The 26,647-nt window shown below is 38.7% G+C and overlaps 1 protein-coding gene across 2 annotated transcripts; it reads left to right on the top strand.

The window, feature by feature from the left end:
• The first annotated feature begins 460 nt into the window (after window positions 1–460).
• Window positions 461–19,732, top strand: slc6a22.1 (solute carrier family 6 member 22, tandem duplicate 1). Of its 2 annotated transcripts, none has more exons than XM_034869827.1 (15): window positions 461–636; window positions 7,883–8,073; window positions 9,038–9,172; window positions 10,421–10,561; window positions 11,317–11,404; window positions 11,494–11,626; window positions 15,646–15,780; window positions 16,171–16,274; window positions 16,708–16,832; window positions 16,973–17,085; window positions 17,733–17,870; window positions 17,970–18,072; window positions 18,158–18,258; window positions 19,121–19,291; window positions 19,383–19,732. In XM_034869827.1, exons 1-15 carry the CDS (start codon window positions 572–574, stop codon window positions 19,494–19,496), a joined length of 1,857 nt encoding a protein of 618 aa, XP_034725718.1. In that variant the 5' UTR covers window positions 461–571; the 3' UTR covers window positions 19,497–19,732. The 2 variants fall into 2 exon arrangements, with proteins under 2 accessions (XP_034725718.1, XP_034725719.1); XM_034869828.1 differs by lacking the exon at window positions 461–636 and adding an exon at window positions 3,861–4,120 and having other exon boundaries at window positions 19,383–19,731.
• Window positions 19,733–26,647: the final 6,915 nt, after the last annotated feature.

Genomic DNA, 26,647 nt, shown 5'->3' with positions numbered 1-26,647 from the left:
TACTCAAAAAGGCCAAAAGGTGGTGGTCTTTGACTTTGAACAACAATTCCCTGGGATAAATTATTATTGAGTGAATAATAACTCAGAACTCATAACATGTGACTATTTAAACGTAGGTGGTGGTACAGCACATGTCAGTATACATTGTACACAGGGGCTAAGGTTTGTATTTGACAGCAATATTGACATGGTAAAGAAATAAAACAAAAAGGTATACAAGTCTATGATTGATTGGTAAAAACCCACAACTTTCTAATATAAATAGATATGAAAAAGGTTTAAATACAAATAACACCATATAAGTCTACATTTAAAGATTAACAGAATATGTAACTCAGTCTGATGAAGAAGTAAGACGTGTGCTGTTACATTAGCTGGCAGCTGTGTTTCTTTAAACTGGAGTACCCCTGTCCCATCCCACTTCGACAGAGGTTGCCAAAGGTAATTCATTAACAGTCAGTACAATAATTTGTCCAACATCTTGTACTTCATACGCCCTGCACACTTGTTGCAAGCTCCTCTGTCAAAGATACAGAGACATTAGCACTGAACTGAAGACGAGTATTTTGAGATGGAAAACCCGGAAACAAAGTCAGGACACCCACAAGGATATCGATCTGCTTCAGATAACAAATGGTGAGTATACAGATACATCTGACTCCCCTTTTTATTGGTAAGTAATTTTACGTTTTTGCTTCAATGTCCCCTCTCTCCTCTGCCTTTAAACAACCCACTGTACCTACGTCAAACAGCAGACAGACAACACCAGCTGGTGACATAGTGGAGGATTTAGCCTAACGAGTGAATGTTTAGGCCAGGAGTTGGTGGAGGCAAAAACAAAGATAAAAGAGAGTATTGGACTTAAAAAAAACTAATCCAACTGGATTAAGTAGCTATGTAACTGCTGGATGTGTAAATGAGCAAGCTTTTGCTAAAACAAGGAAAACAAATGTTCATCAACAAATCACGACAACTATAGAAAGAAACAGATCCTATCTACACATGAATAAATGCAAGACAAGAAACTTTGTTAACTAAATGCACTCATGAGAGCATCACACACTTTGAGTTTGTGTGTGCTTAACATAGTGCACACATTTGTGGTATTTTACACAACGCGTGTTGAATGTATCCTAACGTTGAGGTGGAAGGCTGGGGATGTCGAACCTCAGGGTGCCTGTGGGACAGAGACTGACAGCGGGAGGGAGAGCAAGGGTCATCTTGGGTCACCAGCTGTGCTATTGTGTCAGTAAAACTTATTTAGTAAAAAAGCAAAGTAAAACATTATAAGGGAAAATCTTTCTCTGTTCTCAGCTGGCTTTTTAACCGGGCCAAATCTTCAGTTCCACAGCTGTCAACTGTGTGCAGTTAGTGCAGGCCTCTGGTTAAATAGCCTCAACGCTGGCATTCGTTTTGAATTGAAGCTGCTATTTGTAAGATTTGAACATTTGTCTTTGCTGACTCTCAATTTACAGTAGTAAAAAACAATGTTGCTCCAGGTAGAAATTAACAGCTATACCCTGCACCACCACCACCACCTCACACACCATCAGAAACAATGAAAAAGCATGTTCCCTTAAGAAGCAATGATAGATTCATAAAAATGCTGACAGGACACTTCAAACTGCACATATGGTAATTTATTAATCCTTGCACTATGACTTTTTGGCTGCAAGTTGGGTCAGCCTTATAAACACAAAAGTCTGTTACTGACTTACGGAGTGAGTGACGGTCATTAATTATATCCTCAGGTGGCTTAACAGCGATACCACCCATTTCAAATCATAGCATTTACAGTGCAGACATATACTGGGGCTGTGGTCAAAAAGTCAAATAAATGAACTCTTATGTCCTTTTTAGCCACCTACCTCAACTCCGATGGCAAACTTCATGAGGTCAAGCAAAGAGGTGAAGGAGAATACAAAAGGACTTAGGGAAAGACAACCGGGGTGCAAGGAGAATCCATAGACAAAGCTACGCCCATAGACCATAATCTATGGCCACGCCGTAGACTTGCAACAGGGAGCAATCAAGTCTATCGGAAGCACTTTTCCGTTGATGGCTGAGTGTGCAGCCTCCAACAGAGCTTAACAACGTAGATGTGACGTGCGCTAATGCGACCAATGCTTTAGCTGAACTTTACGGAGATTGTGTGCACTAAATGTAATCTGTTCTGAATGTCATTTTTTTATGATGTCGTTTTATATTTTAAATGTGTAACACCACTTGAGCCACAGTGAAATGTTGTTTTGTGTACACTACCGGTCAAACGTTTGGGGTCACTGAGACATTTTCATTACACTCCAATATAGACAGAATACCAGAATCAGTTGCATTGTAATCTGATGTCAGATTAGTAAACAGAATGTACCTTTGGAATGATTGGTTGCTGATGATGGGCAAAGCATTAAATATCAGTCACCCACTCAGATCAGTTGGTATTTTGTTTATAATGGAGTGGTATGGAAATTTGTAAGTGACCCCTGACTTTTGACTTGTAGTGTACATGGTTGAAATGACAACAATACACACTTGAGGTGACTTGACTCCCTCCCTGTCCATGTCTGTTACCGGTAGGCGTGGCTTGGGAGTGGACTCTAGGTAAGTGAAGCAAGTGCATTTTGGAAGTTGTTGTCTTTCATCCACAGGAGCCAAAAATACATTTTCTGTTTTTTGTCGGTCCAGAAGGCCCCAATTTCTAAACAAATTTAACGTTTCTACTAGATAAATGACCGAATTTAAATATATATTCATCTTTCCAGTGGTGAAATATCCCTTTGACTACTTTCAGGTCATTACACTCTGTTAGGAACCTTTCTAAGCAAAGTTGACTGTTCATCGCAGGCGCCCAGATTCAGTCTTAAGGTAAGCCTACTTTAAAAAACAACTCATTAGCCAAGGGAAATGTCCGTGCTATGTGCCTTCTGGTTTATCCACCTACTGGTTCCCGAGCCTGTCCAGATGCCATATTCATAAACATTTTACTGGCCTTTGCATGTCGCCCCCTCAATATAAACTATAGCCTACTGAACTGAATATCTGAGCACTACATTACTACAACATTTTACCGCAGGAAAAATGTGTTATAAAAGAAGGCGAGTAAAAATGTTATGAATAAGTAGCGAATTTGTCGACGTAGGCAGCCGTTGATCTGGACAGGCTCGGAAACCAGTTGCTGGAAAAACCAGAAAGCACATGACACCGAGACGAAACTCTGGAAAGACCCACCCACACGTGAGGTTTGTGTCAAAAATGCAAACATAGGCAGTGTAAACGAGGGAGCTGGGAGCATAAACACAGAGCTGAAAGAGCATGTACAATAAAAGCTGGATACAGCTTTAAAAGGTGGAGCCTCGTTCATTCTTTCGGAGAGCTGCTCACTGGCGCATGAAGCCAAAAAGTTCAACTTCCCCATTTAAAAGGAACTGGATGATCGGCAGTAGGCTACGCGCATTGGGCGACCCATAGAGAAGGCAAACTCAATTAAAAGCACCTTACAATTGAATAGAAGTAGGTTATAGTTACTTTCCACCGTTGATAAAATGTAAGGACATTACGTGTAGCAAGACTATAACATTAATTCATGACAATGTTATCTGTCAGTTGCTCGGTTATTGCCATCAGCACTGACAGGACACAGATATGTCCCATCCTACTGTCTGATTCTGGCTCTGACACTGGAACAGAAGTTAAAAAACTCCTTTTTCAAATATCAACCTGCTGGTGTCGCTAAAAGAAAAATCAAAGTAATTCAAGTTTTTTCTGTTTGACAACCTACCACCCACAGAGACATGCAGCTAAAGTGAAAGTCGTTCAAATCCCCTCCTCTTTGTGTCCTCCATAAGCAGTCTCCGCCTTAAGTTCTCATTCAGAAATACATTACACCCCCGCCCCCTGCTCTCTTACGCTGTCCCTCTTGCCCGTTTTTTCTCTAATTGTCGTACAAAAACAGTTCTCATGGGCTCACGCATGGTCAAAGCTGGGACAAGCACTTGCCCTGGAGACGCTGGGGGATCCAGACTTTTATTTTCCCCAAACGGCACCAGATGAATACCAACTAGGGCTAAATGGAAGCATAACTCAGAACCACAGGCTACAGACGTGGAGCGACCTCTCACAGGTATTATAATCCCATTCTATTAAATTCGCATTGTTTTCTGCCGTCATTATTCGTCCTTTTTTAAATTGGGAGCGTAGCTTTCACTACAATGGTTTAGTTTCTTGAATAGGAAACAAATTGTACCCTTGCAGTTCAGAGACGGCTTTTGAGGTTGCACTTCTCTAGCCGTATGTAGGCCAAAGGTTACTGACTATGCTGCAGTGAGTGAAGCTATTTCCCTTGTTAGTGTGACACCGTAGGCTCTGTGATCATTGCTGCTGAATTATGCTCATTGTTTCAGACAAAATGCATAATAACAAACTCTTTTAAAATGTACTTTAGGCATGATTGTTTGTAGAAAAGACAAGCTGTATACAAGTGTTTTACATTTTCAGCATCATACGTTCTACAAGAAAAACAGCTATTAAGTTGCTAAACAAAAGAATGGAGGTGTTTCTGTTTTGTATGTGTTTTGATTATCTGGCCATCCGAGAAAGATAATCAAAACACAAACAGAAAATGATTCACCACTGAATCCACACCTCCCTGATGGGGGTGGACTGGAATAGAAACACTCTGCTCCTTACACTCCACTCTGTTCACATTTAGAGCAAGAAAATGCTATCTGAGATATTTTGGGGAAAATCCACATAAGTTGTTGACAGCAGTTTTTTTTTTCGCGTCTGGGTCAATTTTTTTGCCTCCTTCTCATGTATTTACACACTCATCAGTATTGATCATGCATGTTCAGCTTGTGACTTTCCACCAGGCTCCTGAAGGTTTTGTGATCTTTAGTCAGTGGGTTAAGGTGATAGCTGATAGGCAGTCTGCCGCAAATATTGTTTTTCTCCTTTGGTCACCCTGTCTCCCTGGAATTACATTCCTGGGCAACTAGTTTGAGATAGGGTTCCAGCCTCGACCAGACAAAATATTTTTCCAATGGTTTGTTTTTTAAAAGCTAAAACATAATACATGGAAACGAACTGTATTTATATAAACACAAAGCCCTTTAACAGAGTACATGAACCATTAACACACATTCATCCACTGGTGGCCAATGCAGCCTTACAAGGTGCCACCTCCTCATCAGATAATCATTCACACTGATGGTGCAGGATTGGGAGCAATTTGGGGGTTCAATGTCTTGCCCAAAGATACTTTGCAGTGCCAGGGATCAAACCCCCAACCCTCCGATTGGTAGGTGATCGCTTGAGCACCTGAACCACCTCCGCCCACTAATACTGGGGAGTTGTGCCTGCTGGTCATCATGGTACACTACTTTTTAGCCGTGTTAGTGGAGTGACTGTAGGAATGGCAGTGTACCACTTTGTTCCAGATTGAAATGTCTCGAGACCTGTTGGATTGCCTTAAAATGCTGTAAAGACCTCCATGTCTCCCAGTAGATAGTTCCTACTGACTTTCGGCCATGGACGTTTGCCCCGCTCACCACTGCACCTGCAAAGGTTATTCAAATGCAAATTATTTTATTTTTGGCTCATATCTGATTTATTTTTATTTCTTTCAAGACGTTGCTATCTGGGCCAATATTCCTATTTGGTCCTAATCCATTACAGTTCGGATATTTTAAATGCAACCTGAGTCTGGACAGTTGGATCAAAAATACATGCGACTCTGACATCACTCGAGACTAGAGTAACCATCATTATAATTCCACGCTATTCCCATGAACAGCCCCAGGCTTTGATGCAAACAAGGGCATATGTAGCAGCTAGCCATGGAATTGCAACTATATTCCCATACACTTTACATCTGATTTGAGCATTAAGGCCTGCAGTCTGAACGTAACCTTACATTTCTATTAATCCTTATTCCATTAGCTTGAATTAAAAAGCAATTAATGGGGACGGGAGAAGACACAAAATCAATGCATCTTTATTAATTTGGTTGGGATCTGTTAGTGGTCCATTTCTTTAACTTTCTATGGGGAAATCGGAGGGGCTCACGCTCAAACACCGGTCTGGTCAATTCACTGCTAAGCAGCCCCCTTTGTTGGCCAAACCAGCATGACACGTTTAAAGTTAACTCAGCTCCACAGTCTTTCCTGACATGGAAATTGTTATTTATATATTAAATAACCAGGGACATATCTGGAGACCGCTACAGCTGAGGACAGGCCAACAAAAAACGGGGACTGTGCCCAAAAAACTGGGACATCTGGTACCCTAGGCTACTGTACTGTGTACTTTTTCCAGTGTGCAATTGTCCAGTCACTTGCTGTGTATTAGAATGTGGTCATTTGCCTTTCGATAATAGCATACAGTATGATGGTTTGAGGAGATTCGTCTAGCAACTTGTCAACTTCTAAGAGCCTTTAGTGCTGCACATATACCCTGCACCTTGATGTGCTGAGTGCAAGACACAAAGAAGTCACTCTAGTTAACGACTAGACTAACTAACTCTTTTCTAATGCAACTCTTGTTATGGTGCTGGAAAATATTTAGAATTCAATTATACATTTTCTAACAAACATAATGAAATAGACTGACGTAAGACACATAGCATCTGCATTTTTTTTATAGCTGGTAGGATTAACTGAATAAGGACTGAATTGTGAGTGAATATGCTCTTCTTGTGTTTGTGTGGAACTGTTCTGTTCCAGAGTGTTGTCTTCCAGGACAACAATGACACCATTTATAGGACATGAACTGAATAGATGATAAACATGAGTTATGCCATATGCTGTTTTTGGCTAGGTTTCAACCTTACACTAAGGGGAGGAATTTCTCTAGTGAAAAGAAACAGAAGGGTGTAATGTGTAGGGACACCACCCTTGTACCCCTTATTAAATGTGTATAGGCCTACATAAAATATGTGGGATGTTCACTGCATATGTCCGTTTCTGTTTACGTTCCCATTATTTTAGCTTTTCTTGGTCAGAGCTCTTCTTTAGCCTACTTTAGTCACACATAACATATGTATCCATTCTCTACCATAACACATCAGTGTTATTGGATGACTGGTTTGGGCTCAGGGCTTACAGGCGGAGAAGTGGGGTGCTATTTTGAACAAGAATTTTAATTTCACTCTTGAGATCCTCTGACACCTCAGTGGCAACTGCCTGATGGTTGTCACAGAGGCGTCGATCAATATTCAGCGCATCAAGGAGTCTGTGGCAGTCGGCAAGAACTGGCAGGCAATCTGTGGCACTCTTCGAAATCCGCCAGCAAACTGGGCAAGCTGAGGCAGCACCCCAGTGTGACTACCTGTTGGCCGTTTATAAATCTGTATTTCATATTTTCCTCGGTTGTCTGTTAACCGGGGGTGTGCGAGATCTGTTTTTATATCGGAAAAATCTGCTTACAAATAAAATGTTCAGCAAGAGGCACTCCTCCGACCAGGCTGTTAACAGTTTAAGATTCACAGCACTGTTCTGTCAGTGTTAGCTTGGTCACTCTGCTTTAATGTCACGAAAAAGTGGGGAAAATCTGCACATGGCAATCTGTGAAATGTAATGTAATGTAATGAATCAGAAACTGTCTTTTTCTCTGTGTATTTCTTCAACAGATCAAAAACCAAGTAGCTAGGCTACTTAATTAAAGTGGACATATTATGTTTGTCTGTCATTTCTAACAATGTTGGAATGTCATTTTGTTATATTCTCCACAATTCTGGGTCATTTACTCCTGAAACATTGTCAGATACAGTATGTAATGTTTGGCTTAAAAGCCTAGAATTTGCCTAGAATAAAACAAATTTGCTTTGATCAGAAGTAATGTAGAACTTTGATCTAAACACATCGTGTCAAATCTTCTCTCATTACAGTGCAATGGACAAGCCTTATGGTCCAGAGGTGAAGTTTAAGCTGGATATGGACAAAGCCGATCCTGCACCCAGCACCTTGGCCAGAGGAGAGTGGTCGAGCAAAATGGAGTTCCTCTTGGCTGTTGCAGGACAAATTATAGGCTTAGGAAATGTGTGGAGGTTTCCCTACCTGTGCTACAAAAATGGAGGAGGTAAGTTTCATTATAGTCATATATAGTCAAAGACATATGGAACAACACAGTCACTTTCTTCATAAGTACATGTGCAGAATGTATAAAACAACTCAAACTGTGTTTGAGTTGCACAATCAAGCACATGATGGCAACTACAAATAAATATTGAGTTAAGATTGAAAGCTACAACCGCAAGATCTTTTTTTTATCACAGTAATGTTTTTCTTTGTATTATTAGCCAGAATCTAACTTTGGAATGTAAATATTCTCCACCTAACTACAAGACCACTCCTAAAGAGTAAACACACACACACAGACTATTAACCCCTGCTTTTGATGGCCTCTGGCAGAAGCTGCTTTCTCTGCTCTCTCTTAAATCAGTCACAAAATAAAACTAAATCAAGGCTATATTCTGTAATTATGACCTATCTCATATCTGTATCTCATAATTACAAGAAAAGATGTGTTTTTTTTCATTATCCTTTGTTAAATGCAATGTGTTATCTAATACATTCACATCAGTGTGGTAGGGTAAACAAATCACAGCTGGCCACTGTACTTCCCACCCAACTGTGATGTACAGTAGCCACGAGAACACAGCCCACTCTGACTTAAGAAACCACAACCAAATAGACAAAGCACAGTAAGTTAAGAAAACTTCTGCTTGATAACATATGCATAACACGAGTTAAGAAATTTTAACAATTTCACAACACATTACATGTCTTAAAACACACTGCAAATACAAAAATAAAGGCATACGGAGAAGTTGAAGACGGCACCACAGAATTTAAAGGAAACTTAAAATTGCTGAACATTCCCAGACTGTTGAACTAATGCTGGTAAAGGTGCTCACAATGTTTATTTGAAATATTCCTTTGACTAACATTTAAGCACTCTCATGCTCAAGACATCTCAATGTGATTATTGCGAAGATTGCGATGTTCAACCTACCTATGTGGTGTAATTCTGTTTTCCCAAGGGGTCTTCTTCATCCCGTATGTTCTCTTCCTCTTCACCTGCGGCATTCCCCTGTTTCTCCTGGAGACGTCTCTTGGCCAGTACACGAAACAGGGAAGTATTACCTGCTGGAGGAAGATTTGTCCACTTTTTGAAGGTAAAGATGTGTAATTTCTATCAGAGTATTTGAAATCATAAGGAAATAGACAAAGCACCATATTTGATCAATAGCTGTATATGTGTACAGCACAGTCAAATGTCCGGGTGGGCCTTTAAGTTCTGAAGAAAACTATATATATGAAGTGCATCTATTGTTTTTTGAAATGCAATCTCTCAAATCTAATCCTTTAACTCACAAATTACAAAACGCATGCACTTACATTTTCCATAGTTGCTGCAGTAAATGTAGTGCAAAACATCCACACACAGCAAGAAATGTAACAAACGTTTGTAAATGCGCTAACCGATATAATGAAGTATGTAATACTATACTCCCAGTATATGGCAGAATAGCAATACTAGTTTGGATTTTCTCAATTTCTTAAAAAAAATATATATATCGTAAGAAGGTAAGTTATTACAAGTGGTGGGATCTTACAACCTATCTGTCACATTCTGTCTTTCTGCAAATGCTGTTTTGTGTGCTCACACTTGTGCCACAAATCTTGCAGGGATATATGACCAAGGTGATTTCACCTCCTGTAGAACAGAAAAGGCACTGATGTTGGTAAAGAAAAAAACACACCTTCAAGATACTGTATGACTCCAGACAAGTCTTGATGTTAATATAAACTGCACTCTTGTCAAAGTGAATCAATTACATGTAAACCTTTGTCTCTGACGTAAAAAACTTGTCCACCAAGTGTTAAACCATAATTTCTAACCCAACACAAAGACGGATTTAGTCTTTGATCAGTCTTTGACATTGGTTTAATATTGCCTCCTCTAAGCTATTACATGAGGTGTAATGAGTTACAAAAATGTGTGTCTATCTTTGGACTATCAGTGCATGCAGTCAAGCGCAAATATATTTGGTAAATCATAGTAGAACGATTGTTCACTACACTGCATTTGCTCTGCAATAACAGCCTGTTTTTGGGCAATATCATCATTGAAAATATATTATGTGACATTGATTGCATTTAAATGTGAGTACCAGCAAATAAGCACCCTAAACCGTGTCAACGTTTATTTAATCAATGTAATTACTGAAATATGTTCCTTTTCATTCAAGTTTTAACATTTTCCATTCCAATTATAATCAAACTAGTCTTTGATAGTTTGGCACAAAAGGCTCAATAACAGCTAACATGCTTAATTCTAAAACTATAGTGTAGCTTTGCTTACTTTTTGTAAGCATACACATTTATTTTTGTGATTTAAAGACTGTGTTTGTTTTTGTCAGGAATGGGTTACGGCAGTCAAGTGGTTGTTTTATACTCCAGCATCTATTACATAATCATATTGGCCTGGGCTTTCCTGTATCTCTTCTGCTCTTTCAACTCTGAACTTCCCTGGGCGAGTTGCAGAAACAGCTGGAACACAGGTATGTCCTATTATGTGATCTGACTGAAATAAAAACGCATGCAAACAAAAAGATAACTAGATTATTGTGAATCTTCAGTTCGAAAATCAGTTTAGGGAAAGTTTAGAGAAATCATCATGTTACTCCCTGATTATGTGTGACGTGTTGTATTAGGTGTCATGTTATTGTTTGCTTTACAGATTAATCAGATGTGTGCCTAATTTATGCATCTGGTTTTGGATCTGGAGTGCGAAGTCCAGATGCTGGAAACATTTTAAGTCTTGAGGTGCCAGGTTTGCTCTCCCTGGCTTAGGGTTATCTTCACGTTACATAACATGCTTAAAGCTGTAATCTTGAACATTTTCATTAAAATAAATGTTAATTTATATTATCATATTATGAAAGTATTGCAATATGTATATATTTGCAACATTATGGAATGGGTGTCTGGTGTGATGTTTCCTGGAAATGTCTCTATTGTATACACACAAATTTATGTGGCAAATATGCAACACACAATTCTGAAAACTTGAACCTATCAACAACACAACTCCAAGCCATAGAAATAGAATAAGTTATTTTGCTAAACTCTGAGCACAATTCCATTGTTTTCACTTTAATCCATTTGTTTTTTTCATTAATATACAAGGCCATTTGGAAATGTACCCCATTCCATTTCTGTAGTAAAATAAGTAAAATGAAGGCTTTGACAAAAGAACAATTTGATAATGTGCGTATATGTCCTTGAAGGCCTTAAAACATTGTATTTGCAACAGAGACCTGTGTTGAGTTTGATCAAAGGCCTGCTGATTTGAACTGGACTGTAGCTGTAAATGCAACATCACCAGTGAGAGAGTTTTGGGAGTGAGTATTAAAAACTAAGTCAAAATGTGACGATAAGCTCTGTAAGTGACTTGATTTTTATGAAATATAACTGAAACTATGATTTGTAGGAGAAGAGTTTTGAATGCCACAGGAAATATCCATGAGTTAGGCAGCATACGATGGGAGCTGGCTCTGTGTCTTCTGTTGTCCTGGATCATCTGTTACTTCTGTGTCTGGAAAGGAGTAAAGTCCACTGGGAAGGTAGGCCACGACTATAATTTCAGATGTTGTATGTTAAAATACCAAGCAAACGCCTATAGGACAATGCATTAGGACAACATTCTCCTCTACTCTTCAATAACGCTGCAATCATATCACTTTGCCAGATTTTGCTTCCTTTACCACTTTAGTTTAATGATGGATGTGCTTACACTAAGTTCATGGTTGTTCATCAGTGTTTCCCAGCACACAAGAATCCAAAAAGGAAGAACACTAGAGTGAGGAGGCACTTCACAGGACTTTAGCTAATGGTTACACTACCTCAAACATTATTTTTCACGATTGAAACTTCTGTCAGTCATGATAAAGGTGTTGCTCTAGACATGGCAATGTCGGTCTGACAGCAGGTCCACCAATTTGGTCCGGACTAAAAGATCTTAACAACTACTGTATTCATTTTCATGGCCATGACTTTGATGATCCTCTGACTTTTCTTCTAGTGCTACCATTTGTTCACATTTGTGCTTTAAGTGAAATATCTTAAAAGCTATTGGATGGATTACTGTGAAACCGAGTGCACACTTCATGTTCCCCTAAAGATGATAATCACTTTGGTAATCCCTTAACTTCATCATCACGTCAAACTTTCACTTTTCACTGCTTTATGAGTCTCTGTAAAACTGCTGCTTTATGAGAACAAGACTTTTGAGATGTCCCCCCCCCCCCTTTTTCTTACTCACTATGAGTTGCACAAACACTGCAAGCTCTGACTCTGATGTGTTTATGGTGAAGCACTTCCCTGCATCATTGAGAGTGGCCAAGCAGGTGGTGTCATTTGTATGAAGGCTAGGGGACATAAGGGTTGTTGCAGATGCCTTGAGGCCACTGCAGAATCTAGTGTTTAGTTCATTAAACTGGCAGTCTATTAGCGCGTTGGAAATGTTGCACAGATCACTGTCACTCCTCACCCTTGTCGATTTCCCCAACGTGGATGTCATGATACTTCCCGCAAATTGGCTTGGGAGCTTTCTTGAGCGGGGGGAAGGGGGAGTGGGTACATCCCAGCTCCGGACATCATGATCCTCCATCATCCTATTTGTTGTTGCCAACATCTCTGAGAACGTACATTTGAGCGAATGTCTGTCAGCTCTTGTTTGAGGTTTTTGATCAAATCAACCCTGTCTTCCACTGATGTGGTGATGGACTGAAGGCTTTTAGACGTGAAGTATGATTTCCTGAACAGCTGCATGAAAAGTACAAGGAGGAATATGAACTTTTTTGTTCTAATCTTGCTGAAGGAGTGACTGTGCCTCAATCTCACTCTGCCCCCAATCTTCCTCGTACTGTGCAAGCACCTCCACAATTACATCATACAGAATGAAAACAGGGCGGCTGTGGCTCAGTGGTAGAGCGGTTGCCTGCCAATCGGAAGGTTGGTGGTTTGATCCCCGCCCCTGCAGTCATTGTCGAAGTGTCCTTGGGCAAGACACTGAACCCCGAGTTGCCCCCGGTGCTGCGCATCGGAGTGTGAATGTGTGTGAATGTTTATCTGATGAGCAGGTGGCACCTTGTACGGCAGCCCCCGCCACAGTGTATGAATGTGTGTGAATGGTGAATGTTTCCTGTAGATGTAAAAGCGCTTTGAGCAGTTGTTAAGACTGGAAAAGCGCTATATAAATACAGCACATTTACATTTACAAAACTTTTGTCACTGCGGCTGATCTTTAATCCCACCTGGTGTCACACCCTTGCTCCAATTCCAATGACCTCTGATCGGGCCGCATCTCTCTTTGCACGTTAAGGAAACGGGCATGACGTTCACTGCCTCACATGAAGGTGTGCAAGGTGTTGAGAGTGTCAAAAAAGGTTGAGGCACCCAGCGATGTCCGGGCCACAGCTGACAGGACGAGGTTTAATCTGTGAAAGAGACAGTGCACACAGACGGCGTTTTGAAAGGTGCTCTTAAGGATGGCTTGGACTTCTCTCTTATGCCCAGCCATTACTGATGCACCATCAAACCCAAAACCAACACAAAGGCAAGGGTCTAGTTCCAGAGGTGCGACAACTTTCAATATTTTCTTTGCTATTGCATCAGCAGTCATGTTGTCTGTGGCTACCAGGCCAACAGCGCGTTCTTGCACAGTCCCTTGTGTACATACTGTAAGCAAACTGCCACCAGCTGCTTTTTAGATACATCCTTACACTCGTCTTCTAAAAGGGCATAGAAAGACCCTTCATGCAGTTCACGTTTAATCCGTTGCAACAGGAGAGTGCACGCAGCATTCAACAGGTCCTTCTGAATTTAATGACAGAGCATCTTTGCGTTGCTAGGGATAGCATCTAGTCGCTCTTGAATTGCTTTGTCATGCCTGCAGAAAAGGCTATTAAATTCTAGGAATTTACCTCCGTTTTTGACCTCATCATTCTCACGGTTGCTATGCAGGGGTACTTCCTGTTTGGAACAAGTGATGAGAACATCCAGAATGACTTTGATGTGCTCCCGATTCCTCTCTATAATTTCACCCTGTCTTCCATCTGTGTTGTTGAGTTGATGGATGACAGAGCCACGCTCAGACATTGACAGCCTGTAATGATTAAATTTATCCAGTGCAAACTTGTGCGATTTGCTATTTTGGTGCTTTAAATAAGCGTGATTGAGGTGCTTCCAGTCCCGGTATCCAGTTTGGCTAAACTTCTCCTTCCTGCCCTGCTCAACAAAGTGCCTGCACATCTTACAGAATACTGCATCCTTCCTAACGCTGTACTTAAGGAAATTGCATCTGCTGTACCAGTTTGTGAAGAAACTCCTTGCTTTGTCACCTATCACTGTGACCGGATACTTGAGCACTGGTCTTGTTGCGGGCTTATCCACAGAAGACAAATCCACGGGGCTATTTCCACTTGCGAGTCAGAGGCACTAGCAATGGCGGTGGTCGCGTTTGCGGCAGTGGTCGCAACAAAGATGTGATAGACGTTGTGGATCTCAACTCTCCATCATCTCCTGGTTGCCGTGATGACTCAGAGACCATCCGTTTACTTTATAAAGACCTGAACAATGACTGCTTCAACATTGTCCTTTACTGGAAATCATACTTTCAGATCAACTGACGTTAGCCTGGCATACCCGCTACACCAACAAGCTACTTCCTATCCCGAACCTCATTGTCTCAGTGTCTGCTGAACTTGCGCAGAAACATCAAAAAAGACAAACAACTTTTTAAAATTAAGTTAAAAACTATTCAAGATTTAGTCTATTTTAGCACAAATTAGGAGATAATTTGCCAATTTTTAATAATTCTTTATAATTAAAATCATGAAAGAAAATATATTTTTTTAATTATATGACAAGTTTTGGGTGGGCCTGTTGAAAAGTGGGTGCCCCCCCCTCCTCCTCAGCCATGTCAGCTAGCCTCAGACTCTTTGTATGCTGTTGCTGGGGCTGCGCTGCTAGTGCTAGTTAGCCACGGAGTAGCTTACAATTCCAGTGACGTAGTAGATTGTGGAATTCTAAAATGGCGGTGCCCGTGTAACAACAACCACAACACTTTATACTTACCATTCTATCCCTTTTAACAAATCCACCCATTTTAATAATTGTACCGATGAGAAGAAATAAAACACATCTGTTATATCACCATTACTCAAATTCCAGTTCAGTTCATCTTTAAGCCATATTGTAAAGGTGGTCGGCAAGATGTTAGGTTTCCCACAGCCCCCTAGGATGGCTATCGTTGACCAGCAAGTACTCTGCAAGGCCCGGTCTATATTAAACTGCACAAACCACCACCTTGGTAACACTCCAGTCAGGTCACAGATTTAGGGTACCCCAGTTTAAGAGCACTAGGAGTAAAAACTACTTTGTTGCATACACAACAACTTGGCTTAATTAGCACATGTAATGTAGAGTTTTTGAGAGATAGTTCCAGTGGTGACAAATTGTGATGTATGCACTACATCCAGGAAACATTTTAGAGAATAAAGTGACTGAACTAAACTGAACTGAACTGAACTGAACTGAATGTCCACCATTTATCTACAAATTCACCTTTACTCGTCCACAGGTAGTTTACTTCACTGCCACATTTCCATACCTGATGCTGGCAGCGTTGCTTGTTCGTGGACTCACGTTGCCGGGGGCCTTAGATGGAATTAAGTTCTACCTCTACCCAGATCCATCCCGCCTGACTGATCCACAGGTATAAGCACATTTCACTACTTCTCTCTTTAAACGATATGTCACTCTCCTGAATTTTTGTGTTTCATCATATTATGACATTACATTTCCAAAGCAAACAGAATGTAGCTTAAATGAAGTTTGGTAACAAATTTGAAACATATTATTTTGTATATATGACAAGTTTAAAATACACTTTGAAGTGGAAGTCAGAGTTTAGGTGGAATGTAACTGTATTGGCAGATGATTGCTTTGCAGATGATTGCTTTGGTAATGTCAAAATAAGTTAACAGCAGTGTAAAACATTAGCAAATGTGCAGGTTATTTCAGTAGATAACCGCGGAGTTGCAACACAGTAAATGTTTTTCATATGTAATTTTTGGTAATTTATTGTCTTTTAAACATCGTGCAGGTGTGGATGGACGCTGGCACACAAATATTTTATTCTTATGCTATTTGCATTGGGTGTCTAACTGCACTTGGCAGTTATAACAAGTACAACAACAACTGTTACAAGTAAGTAGATATAGTAGATATATTTGTATGCATTTTTAAGTTTTGATACGGTAGATTTACACAAAACACACAAAAAGAAAGAACACATTTAACAGTGAGTTGCCCAGTTGGCAGCTTCAGAAGGCCAGTGATTTGAAAAGCACAGCAGTCACTGAAGATTTACAAGTCTATTTGAGCCATTTGCCAGAACATCTTTAATGCCCATTTTAGGCAATACATTTTGGGGTAGTTTATATAAAGGCAAAACCATTGTCGTATCGGTTCCACCAAAACAGTTTCTAGTGATTTAAGAGTTGTGCCATCAATATAACCTTTTTTAGGTCAGTTTAGAATGTGAGTCACAACTACACAAAGAGAATGTGAATGTTTTGTACATTTAATACAAAATAATGGAGTATAAAAAGTGTATTTGTTTGTCTTTTTTTGTTTTTAGGGACTGTGTATATTTGTGCCTTCTGAACAGTGGGACCAGTTTTGTAGCTGGCTTTGCCATCTTCTCTGCACTTGGATTTATGGCATATGAACAGAACACAGACATATCAAAAGTGGCAGAGTCGGGTGAGAATATAGAAAATTTTATTAATAAGAAATAAATCAACGAAGGAATCTGTGAATTAGCATTGTACTGACAATAGCACAAAATGTACTTAAATCCAGAAAAGTGAGATAATACCAGATCTTTTTTAATATGTATTTAGGTCCTGGCTTGGCGTTTATTGCCTATCCTCGAGCAGTTGCCATGATGCCTTTTCCTCAGGTCTGGGCAATATTCTTTTTCGTTATGATCATCCTACTGGGACTGGACAGCGAGGTAAGCTAAAATCTCTTAGCACTGAGAGAATCAGAAACAGCAGTTTTGTTTCTCACTGGAATAACATTTTCATATATTTAATGATCATGAAATTACCTTATGAAATGCTGATCTTTTGTTCACGAGGATAAAAGATATTCTTCCAATTTGTGTGCATACATTACATTACAGTCTTTATAAACTTGTGGGAGGTTGGCTTTATGGTCTTTGGCTCTTGGTTCAATGTCTGTGGGTGTCTCACAGATAAAAAGAGATCCATTCATGTATTGTCGTGTTTCGGTCCTGTTTGCATATCTCTGTGTTCAACTTCAGATTGTAATGAATTTTGAAGTTCAGTTGCAGGGCATTTTTTAAAGGATTTCTTAATATTGACAACATTTTTATCATTATCATAAACTACTGCACTTGATAATATGAGAAAAAATCTTGCTCATGTATCCCATGATTTTTTTTTTGTTGTCACTTTGTGTGTTTTGATGCAGATCCGGATCCGGATGCATAATAGAAATGTCTAATCTTAATCATTATTATAAAATAACTAGAATAGAGGATTGTGCAGCCTTGGCAGAGGTATGCACTCTCTGAGTACTCACTAAATTATAATAACAATATCTCTGCAATGTTGTGTAACCAGAGCTCTGTTTCAGTTTGTAGGTCTGGAAGCCATGGTAACAGCAATTGCTGACACAAATCCTTCCTTTTTCCACGTTGGCCATAGACGTAAACTTCTCCTACTTGCTATCAGTGTTGTTAGCTTCTTCATTGGCCTTGTGATGGTTACAGAAGTAAGATCTATTAAAATGTCACGCCACTTCTTTTATAATATCATTTTTTACTGAGGTTAAGAACCATAACAAAATAGCTGTCTGATGTCTCACACACAGGGTGGACTGTACATCTTCCAGTTATTTGACTACTATGCCTGCAGTGGGATGACTCTACTTCTCTTTGCAACACTGCAGTCTGGTTGTATTGGATGGATATACGGTCAGTGAATAAACAAGAGTAATGTGCTTAATTTATTCACTGTGATGTTAAATTCCCTCACCACAGCGTTTCGATCTTCTTACAGGTGCAGACCGCTTTTATGATAACATAGAGGACATGATTGGATACAAGCCATTATCCCTGATTAAGTATTGTTTGAAATATGTCACTCCAGTGATATGCATGGTGAGTTGCAGTAAAAGTAAACTTAGTCAGTTTGTATGCCAATTAGCTATTTAGCTGTCGCAAGCTAGCCAATTAGCAGTAAAGGTAACATTAGCTCCATAAGTAATTTAAAAACACCACGTCCGGTTTTTAATTTATGCCGCCTTGTCAATAAAAGCTACCCTATGTGTTTTCATCTCCAGTTGTGTATTTCCATCAGTATTATGACAATTTTTTTTATGTTTATCGATACCAACGGGTATAGGTGTACTGTAAGAATACGGGGAGCATAGTTTGATCCTCTATTATAGTATCTTTAAGATTTTCAGGGGTAGCGTGTTTCAAGACAAATATGAAATAATGCTCCCAAACATGTGGCACATCTAATTAGCACATCTCGATAAGGAGCATATATTGACATAACTCCTGTGGACTTCCTAATGTTTCCGTCTGACTTGTTTTACAAGGAAAATCTTGTAAAAGAGGACTTACGCTTGAAATAAACAAGCAAATAAACAGTGTCCTGGCAGTTTTTCTCTTGTGTTTTTGGTTTTGGAAGATACTTGCTTTCAAAATAAATGTGCTCATATGTGTATATATATATATATATATATACACACACACACATCACTTCAATATGTGGAGAAAGCCAAAGCTTGAGAGCTTGGAAAATTGTTACTAAAGCGTAGGGTATAGTGCCCAATTGAAGATCACGTATTTACAGGCAAAACTTGAATTAATCAACTTCATTTAGGTTTCGTTTGACAAGCTAGTCACGTCAATGACATGTTGAATTATCTTTTATTGTAGCATGCCATGATTTGGTATGCATTTAGTTAATTGTTCAACCAAAACTAACTTATTTCTCCGTAACTATTTTCAGGGTACGTTTGTTTTTTCCTTGATCAAATACACCCCTCTGAAGTTCAATAACACAGTTGAGTATCCATGGTGGGGTTATGCGCTTGGCTGGTGGTTCACTCTATCCTCTACACTCATAGTCCCTTTATTTATGATGTACAAAGTGAGCACCACTCCAGGTACACTGCGACAGGTAAGATGTGTGTGTGTGTGTCTGTGTGAGAGACAGAGAGAGAGAGCGAGAGAGAGAGAGATATTAAAACTTTTATATTCTTCTTTGTCAGAGGATCTCCATCTTATGTACTCCAGCTGAAGACCTGTCTTTGAACAAATCCGAGAAAACAGGACTTGAACTGCTCAACTTGAACTCATCTCCTGACAGCATGGTGTCCGAGTGACCACAACAACAAACGGTTACTTTCTCCTTGGTTTCTGAGCTGTCAGACCCATTTTATAGTCTTCGTTTAGCAAATGCAGCTGTCTCAGCACTGAAAGCTAGCGAGTTGGGCTGCAACTAATGATTACTTTCATTCTCAATTGATCTATTGCTTTTTACTTGATTTGTTTTGTAAAATCTAAGAGAATATGGAGAAATGCATATTACAGTTTCCCTAAGCTATGAGTTGATATCTCCAAATGTTCTAAAGACATTCAATTTACAATAATATAAAGTAATCTGTTGATCAATTGATTAAATTGTTCCAGCTCTATCAGCAAGTGCCCCTTAAATTTTGTCAGTCATCTATGAACAGCAAATTTTTTGTTGTTGTTTTAACCAGGTTGTATACCTATTTTAGAGTAAAAATGTTAAACATTTGCCAAGTAAGCCATACAGATGTAACATGTGAGTCACTTTTAATTTACTGTGAATCACATGTAGATTTCGTTTCAAATTGTCAATGTAATTAAATTAAGCAGTGACATTAAAAGGGGAAAGGTTGTTTAGCAATGGCTGCAACTTAGCTGCCTGAGCCACAAGTTCAACACTGAAGTATTTCTGACCTGTACAAAGTACTGCTACTATCAATTCAGCATTTACAAGTTTGCATTTGGTGTTAGATAAAACAAAACACCAGCGGGTGGGATTGGAATGATGGCTGTAACACTCAGAATCACAAAGAGTATATTTTTAACAAATGTATCTAGATTATTATCAACTCTAAGCTTGTTTAATTGTATAATTTTTATACAGAAGGTGCAGGTTAATATTCATATCATTTTGTATTGTTTGTTTCTGTCATATCATTGAAATTACATCCATGGCAACAGTCCTTTGTATAACATGCTGTAACGTGAAATTTTTCACATGTAAGCGTCAATCAATCTGTTTTTAAATGAAAATGTCTGTTTCAAAAGATATCTGTTGCACACATTGTGTGAATTTAGCCATACATCGAGTACAATATGTTACTTTTTATATTACCAATGGTTAACAGTAAATACATCATGAGCTAACAGTTTGCTAACGTTTTATTAATGATTTTTGTGACTCAATTAATCTTGAAACTGGTATATAATATGTTAAAGCTTTAGTGTGTAGCTTTTTATATTGATTAGCGTCCATTACATTCAAGCTGTTGCCAAATGGGTTGCTGAAAAGCTAATTAAAAGTGCTCTAAGTGATATTGGGTGATGTTACTTCTTGTCAGAGATGGCAAAAGTCCTCCCTTCCAGTACTCAAGTAGAAGTACAGATACTTCAGTTAAAAACTACTCTGGTAAACGTAGAAGTACTGATTTAACTTCTTTACTAAGTAAAAGTATAAAAGTAATGACAACCATTTGTCAGAGTGCAAGCTGAGAAATTTCAGAAGAAAAGGCTCTTTATACCATTGGCAACACTTTAAACGGATGTTTGCTCATAGGCCTAAAACATCACATATACGTACTGTATATGATCATTGATTTACCTGGAGTCTGGGACTCCAGGTAAATCATATTCTGACTGTGGGTGTTTAAATATGGCTTCTGGAAAGAAAACAGGATAAAATATGAATTACTAAAAGGACATTAATTAAGAAGTTCCACCTTTTTGTAGAGTTACACAGCACATTGGCCAGGAGTCATTCTTGATGCCTATCGCAACTGTAAACATGGGCGTGGCTCTGCTATCTGTGTGTGGTTCTGCAAAGAAATAAATAACATTGTAAAGACCATGTGAAATGCATATAAATATGCTATCAAATAACAATAAACCCATTATTAATTACATTATCTTAATGCTGTGTAACTACTTCAGCATGTAAATAATTGAGCTTGACGACGTAGATGTGACGTGGGCAACGTTTCTGAAAGTTGCAAGTCTTCTGGTAGCTGTGCCAAGAGAAATCTCAATCATTCCCAATCAGCAGAGACAGAGATATATGTTACTAGATAACATCGACACAGACTAATTACTGCTAACTAACATACTAGTTAACGTAAGTAATAAGACCTAAACAGCTGATGTAAGTCAATACTGTCTGCAAGCTTCTCCTGGCAGTACGGTGATTTGTCAACAATGTGACGGCAAGTCACTTGGGTATGACACAATTGTTAGCCTATTTTTACAAAAACGTCTACTACTAAGCCATAACGTGAGGTTCTTTCAGTTATTGGCTGGAACACTGTTTGTGTTTGCTCCTAATGCAGGCGGGCACAGTTTGTTTTTGTTACCGTTTGTACACCCTGGGATGGCTTCCTGCTTCTTGCAGTGCAGACACTTTGCTGCTTGCTCCTGCCTCCATATTTTTGAGCAGCGGCTCTTGGATACTTATAAATTACTGGACTATACAGTTTTTGTGGACATAGGCTATTGCCACATTTCACAATTTTTCGGCGTGAGTTACCAATAGCTCAATCCTGTCCTAGAGTGACTGTAGCTAAAGCTAATAAGCAGCAAGATGCCTCCATTCTCTGTAGATGACTACTAAAGAATCCTTAGTGCCTAACCCTAACCCAATGTCCACAAGTAGGCCCATAGAGAGACAGCAATTCCTGTTTTTAACCTTTTGTGAGGCAAAAAAGTGACAGTGGTGGGTGGATTTTTAAATCCATCCGCTACTGTGGCTGGTGGTCAAAAAGGTTATTGTGATATCGTGGCAGCACACCTAATTGTGAACAACATTATACTGCATATAGGGTCACATGACATTTTAAAGCAACAATCTGAATTGCAGAAACTGGATTTTATGGATCTGCTAAACACAGTCAGCTCTGTAAATGTGTAGGTGTTTATCGGTGACCCTGTACCGCCAGTTAGAAGAGGAGCTGAGAGATTCAGCCAACTGTTGGCACTAAACAAATGGTTTTCAACTGAATGTACCGTCCATTCTCTGCAGTTCATTGACAATTTTAACATTTTCTGGGACCGCGGACATCTTTTTAAAGCAGATGGACTTTTTCCTAACTAGCCAGAAGTAAAGCTGTTCACCTCTAACCTACTTTACTTTCTGCGCTACACATGTGCTCCTTCCGCCAAGGACACAAGACAAGACAAATATAAACAAGAGGAAGAAATGACAAAGTGTGGCAGTGATCCACCACAGCCCCCACCTGAGCAAAGATTTGACCGTGGGAGACCACAGAGCAGAGATGAGAAACCTCAACCTCCTTCTTCATCTGTCCAACACCCATCAAATCCCCTTACCAACCCCAAAGCCTTTAAGGATCCAATCACTCTCTCCACTCACCTTTTCCCATCCTTCTCCCATCCCCATGTTGGAGTTCACTGATCAGATGAAGCAGCTGGTAGATAGCGGAAGCAAATTTTACACCCCTTCCTTCCGCCATTGTTCAACCCCGGCAAAAACTGAAATGCCAGGGACCTCTGCCAGAATGGCAGCTAACTCCTTCTCCCCAGACTGATAAGGATGCTTGTGAGCAAAATCCAGCAAGCATTTACTGATATGTGCCCGGTCCAGGCTGCACACCTAGTGGCACTCATTACTCTTTCCAAAACAATCCCGGGCCCTGTGTATTCAATTCTTCCTCAATTTATGTTGTGATAGGTAATAAAAAAGAATAGCGAATAAGCATTTAACTACAAACTTAGCAAATTTAGCATCCATTCCTTGTCAGCCATGGCCTGTCCCAAAAAATGAAAATCCACCAACACTGTACTAAATGTCAGGTCTTTGGCAGGAATATTATTTTTAATCAATGATTTTATTATTAAGCGCAATCTAGATTTTATGTTTTTAACTGAAACCTGGTTAGACCACAATAACTCAACAATTCTCATTGAGTCAGCTCCCCCTAACTTCAGTTTTATGAGCGTGAATAGAGGGAATAAGAAAGGACGTGAAGACCCCATTTGTTTAATGACTCATTCCAATGTACGCAAATCTAATCTAATGAAAATGTTGCTTCTTTTGAACATGTGGCTCTTCAGCTGAGGTCCTCCCCTCAAGCTATATTTCTAAATATCTACAGGCCAGCTAAATACTGTGCAGCCTTCTTCAATGACTTTACTGAACTGCTATCTGTAATCTGTTTTAACTTTGACTGTGTAATAATTGCAGGTGATTTAAACATTCATGTTTACAACCCCCAGGACAGAGGGACCAAAGAACTGTGTCTGTTTTTACTGACTCAGCATGTGATAGAGCCCACACACAATAAGGGGCACACTCTGGACTCATCTCCAAGGTTCTAAACATTTCCAAGGTTGTGGTGACTGATGTTGTTCTCTCTGATCATTCCTTTTGTTTTTCTTAACGGCACTATCTCTTACAAAGGTAATCAGAAAACGAAATATCACTGAAAACATCAGGGAATCATTCATTCAGCTTTTCTCCTCCTGACACACCCTCTCTGGGGTCTCAGTTGCTAAGCTTGTAGATAATTTCAACTGTAAAATTACAAATATCATTAATGCCATTGCTCCCACTAAGGTCAAAGTTGTTTCTGGTAAGAAAAGATCTCCTTGGAGAACTGTCATGCTGGTGAGAACTAAGAAAAAGAATGTCGAAAAGCTGAACAAAGGTGGTGAAAAAAACTAATCTGGTCCATTATAACACCTATAAAGTGAGACTTCACATTTATAATTTGGAACTGAGGAATGCAAGGCGGTCCTTCTTCTCTGATCGCCAGAAGCAATAATGATTCACGTGCTTTGTGTGCTACTGTCGATAGGTAAACAAAAATACTCCAGTACCAGTAGCATCTGAACTTTTATCCACCAAGGCTTGCAGTGATTTTGCCAGTCAGTGCCTCCGAATCAAGTACAGGATATGTGTTGTCACAGTTTCCAGGCAAAACAAATTCCAATGACACAATTTCACACAATCAATCATAAAATTTTAAAATTTAAAATTTTAAAAATAAATTTTTTATTTTAAAATAAAATTTTCTCGGTGGAAATATACAGCATCGCTTTGTCCATTCATTTTATTGTCTATGGAAAGGACACCCCAGCTCCCACCAGCTCACCGTCCGACACCTGCCCACAGAGAAATCGCAATCTATTGAGTCTATTTGTTAAATACACAAGAAGATAAATTAAAATAAAAATTAAAAGATGTAAGTAATAATGGTGCTAAAACTGTATTACACAAAAACCAAGAAGTTAAACCAGCTACAGTTACTTTTTTATGATAATTTTTCCATTTAACCATTTTAATTACAATACCATTGCATCAAAAGCAAACTTTAAAGATTTTATTACACTGTAAAAAAGTATGACTTGAAGAATGAAGTAATTCTTTAAATGCAACTCTCTGATTTTTTTAATGCTTTTATAGTGCAAAGAATTAAAATATATAAAGAAGACATAAACAAAGGTACCTTACGTAGTTTTTTGTCTGAAAATATTTCTGTATAAATGCCGGTTTAAACATTGATCACATTATACTTTACAGGTTGAAGATCTATTAAATACATTTTGTATAACAGTTTCTAATAAAAAACAATTTCATATTGTCATTGTTGCAGTTCAAAAGGCTGTATTTTATACTGTTTGTTTATGTCAAACATTTCCAAATTATTCTAGTCATTTGCATTGTCAGCTTATCGAACATGATGAATGTAGCACTAAATGGCCCAGGAATGTTTTTGTAGTTGACAGTGAGCCAGCAGTAATTTAACACATATAACAATATGCTGTTTAAAAACTTTGCTAACATACAATATATATTAACACACACACACTTGTTTTTTTTTTTTACACAAAATATTTAAGACAGCTAAGGTTTTCATTTTGAACCAACCAATGTTTATAAAACATCTCATGACTCTATTCAGACGTTTCCTGAAGAGATAACAGTGTTGGTTTGACAGTCACTAGTCTGGCATTGCCAGACCTTTCTCCACAGCACTGTGGAGTACACAGCCACCAAAGTGCATCATTGTACACGATCCACTAACATTCACACATTTAAAACTTAAACAAAAGAAGAAATAGATCCAGTCAAATAAAGAGACACTAGTTCCACGACTGAGGCAAAGAAAACAACAGATGTCAAATTATGTTGTTGATAACATAACCAAAGTTCATGGAATTTGTGAAACATTAAAAGAAAACTGGTTCTGTTTAAAGCAACATTGCGGTTTCGGTGTCCCTCTTCCACTTGTACCCAATGGGCCGATACTAGTGCATCTGCCCTGTCAAGTACAAAGGTGGAAATGGGGATGATGTTGTGATCAAATGCCTCCTTTTGTAAGAAGTTTTCATCACAATTATGAGGATTTATGTGTGTTGGAGATTGTGCCATGCTTGTTTATGCAATTAGCTGATAGATAAACATACAGCAAAATAAGAAGAAAATCATCAATCACTAAAATCCACCAACGCTCAGGAGAGGAGTGTAAACCTTTAATTATATTTATAATGAACTGTTTATTTCATGAAGGTTTTTGCAGCTGCCACCGTCTTAAAATATAATCAGTCCATAAAAATGATGTTATCATCTGATATCACTCCCATATACTGTAGATCATCACTGTTTACTATTAATACCAGACTGGCCTCTCATAAAAAATGGTTTGTACTGTGTGATGTGTTTAATGGATAAAATACAACTTTTCAACAAACTACAAATTACTTCTCATGCATGTATTAATGAATAAATTATTTTATTTTAGTGCATGACGGACGTCTTATCCATTGTAAAACACTGCCTTGTCTTTATCCAAAACAAGTGGCTAAATTTAAATTGTGTGTCTAGAAATAATCTCTCTACACCACAGTTTAGGTTCAGTATAGGGTAAAATAAACAATGTACTGATTTGGCTTCAGGTAGTAACTTAGGGTCACCAAATAATATGATTTCAGTTGTTTCTAGCAATAAAAAAAAAACAGTGAATTAGCCAGAATGCCAGAATTAAAGTTATTATTGTTGTTATTATTAATAGTATTATTATTTCTTTTATGTTTTGGTATAATTTAGTATCTGAAGTTTGTGCTTGTTTCAGATTCTACTCTCTGTGTCTGTTCATTGGAAACTTGAGGTTTCTATCAGTGATTTAGGCAATAATGCAGATTCATGTTTGCAGGATAATTCTTTTTTTCATAATTTAGTTTTTCCCAACAGTCCATTAATGCAAGCTTTTTTACACTATGATTATTTTTT

Source organism: Etheostoma cragini, chromosome 4, assembly GCF_013103735.1.
Source record: "Etheostoma cragini isolate CJK2018 chromosome 4, CSU_Ecrag_1.0, whole genome shotgun sequence".
Taxonomy (NCBI): Eukaryota; Metazoa; Chordata; class Actinopteri; order Perciformes; family Percidae; genus Etheostoma; species Etheostoma cragini.
Note: the sequence above shows the minus strand (reverse complement) of the source record. Positions and strands in the feature narration are given on the sequence as shown.

Bases quoted from the DNA above. Each gene is read 5' to 3' on its own strand.
- slc6a22.1 (XM_034869827.1), top strand. From the start codon at position 572: ATGGAAAACCCGGAAACAAAGTCAGGACACCCACAAGGATATCGATCT. The intron at 9,173-10,420 runs GTAAAGATGTGT...TGTTTTTGTCAG, and splicing joins GATTTGTCCACTTTTTGAAG to GAATGGGTTACGGCAGTCAA. The intron at 19,292-19,382 runs GTAAGATGTGTG...CTTCTTTGTCAG, and splicing joins CTCCAGGTACACTGCGACAG to AGGATCTCCATCTTATGTAC.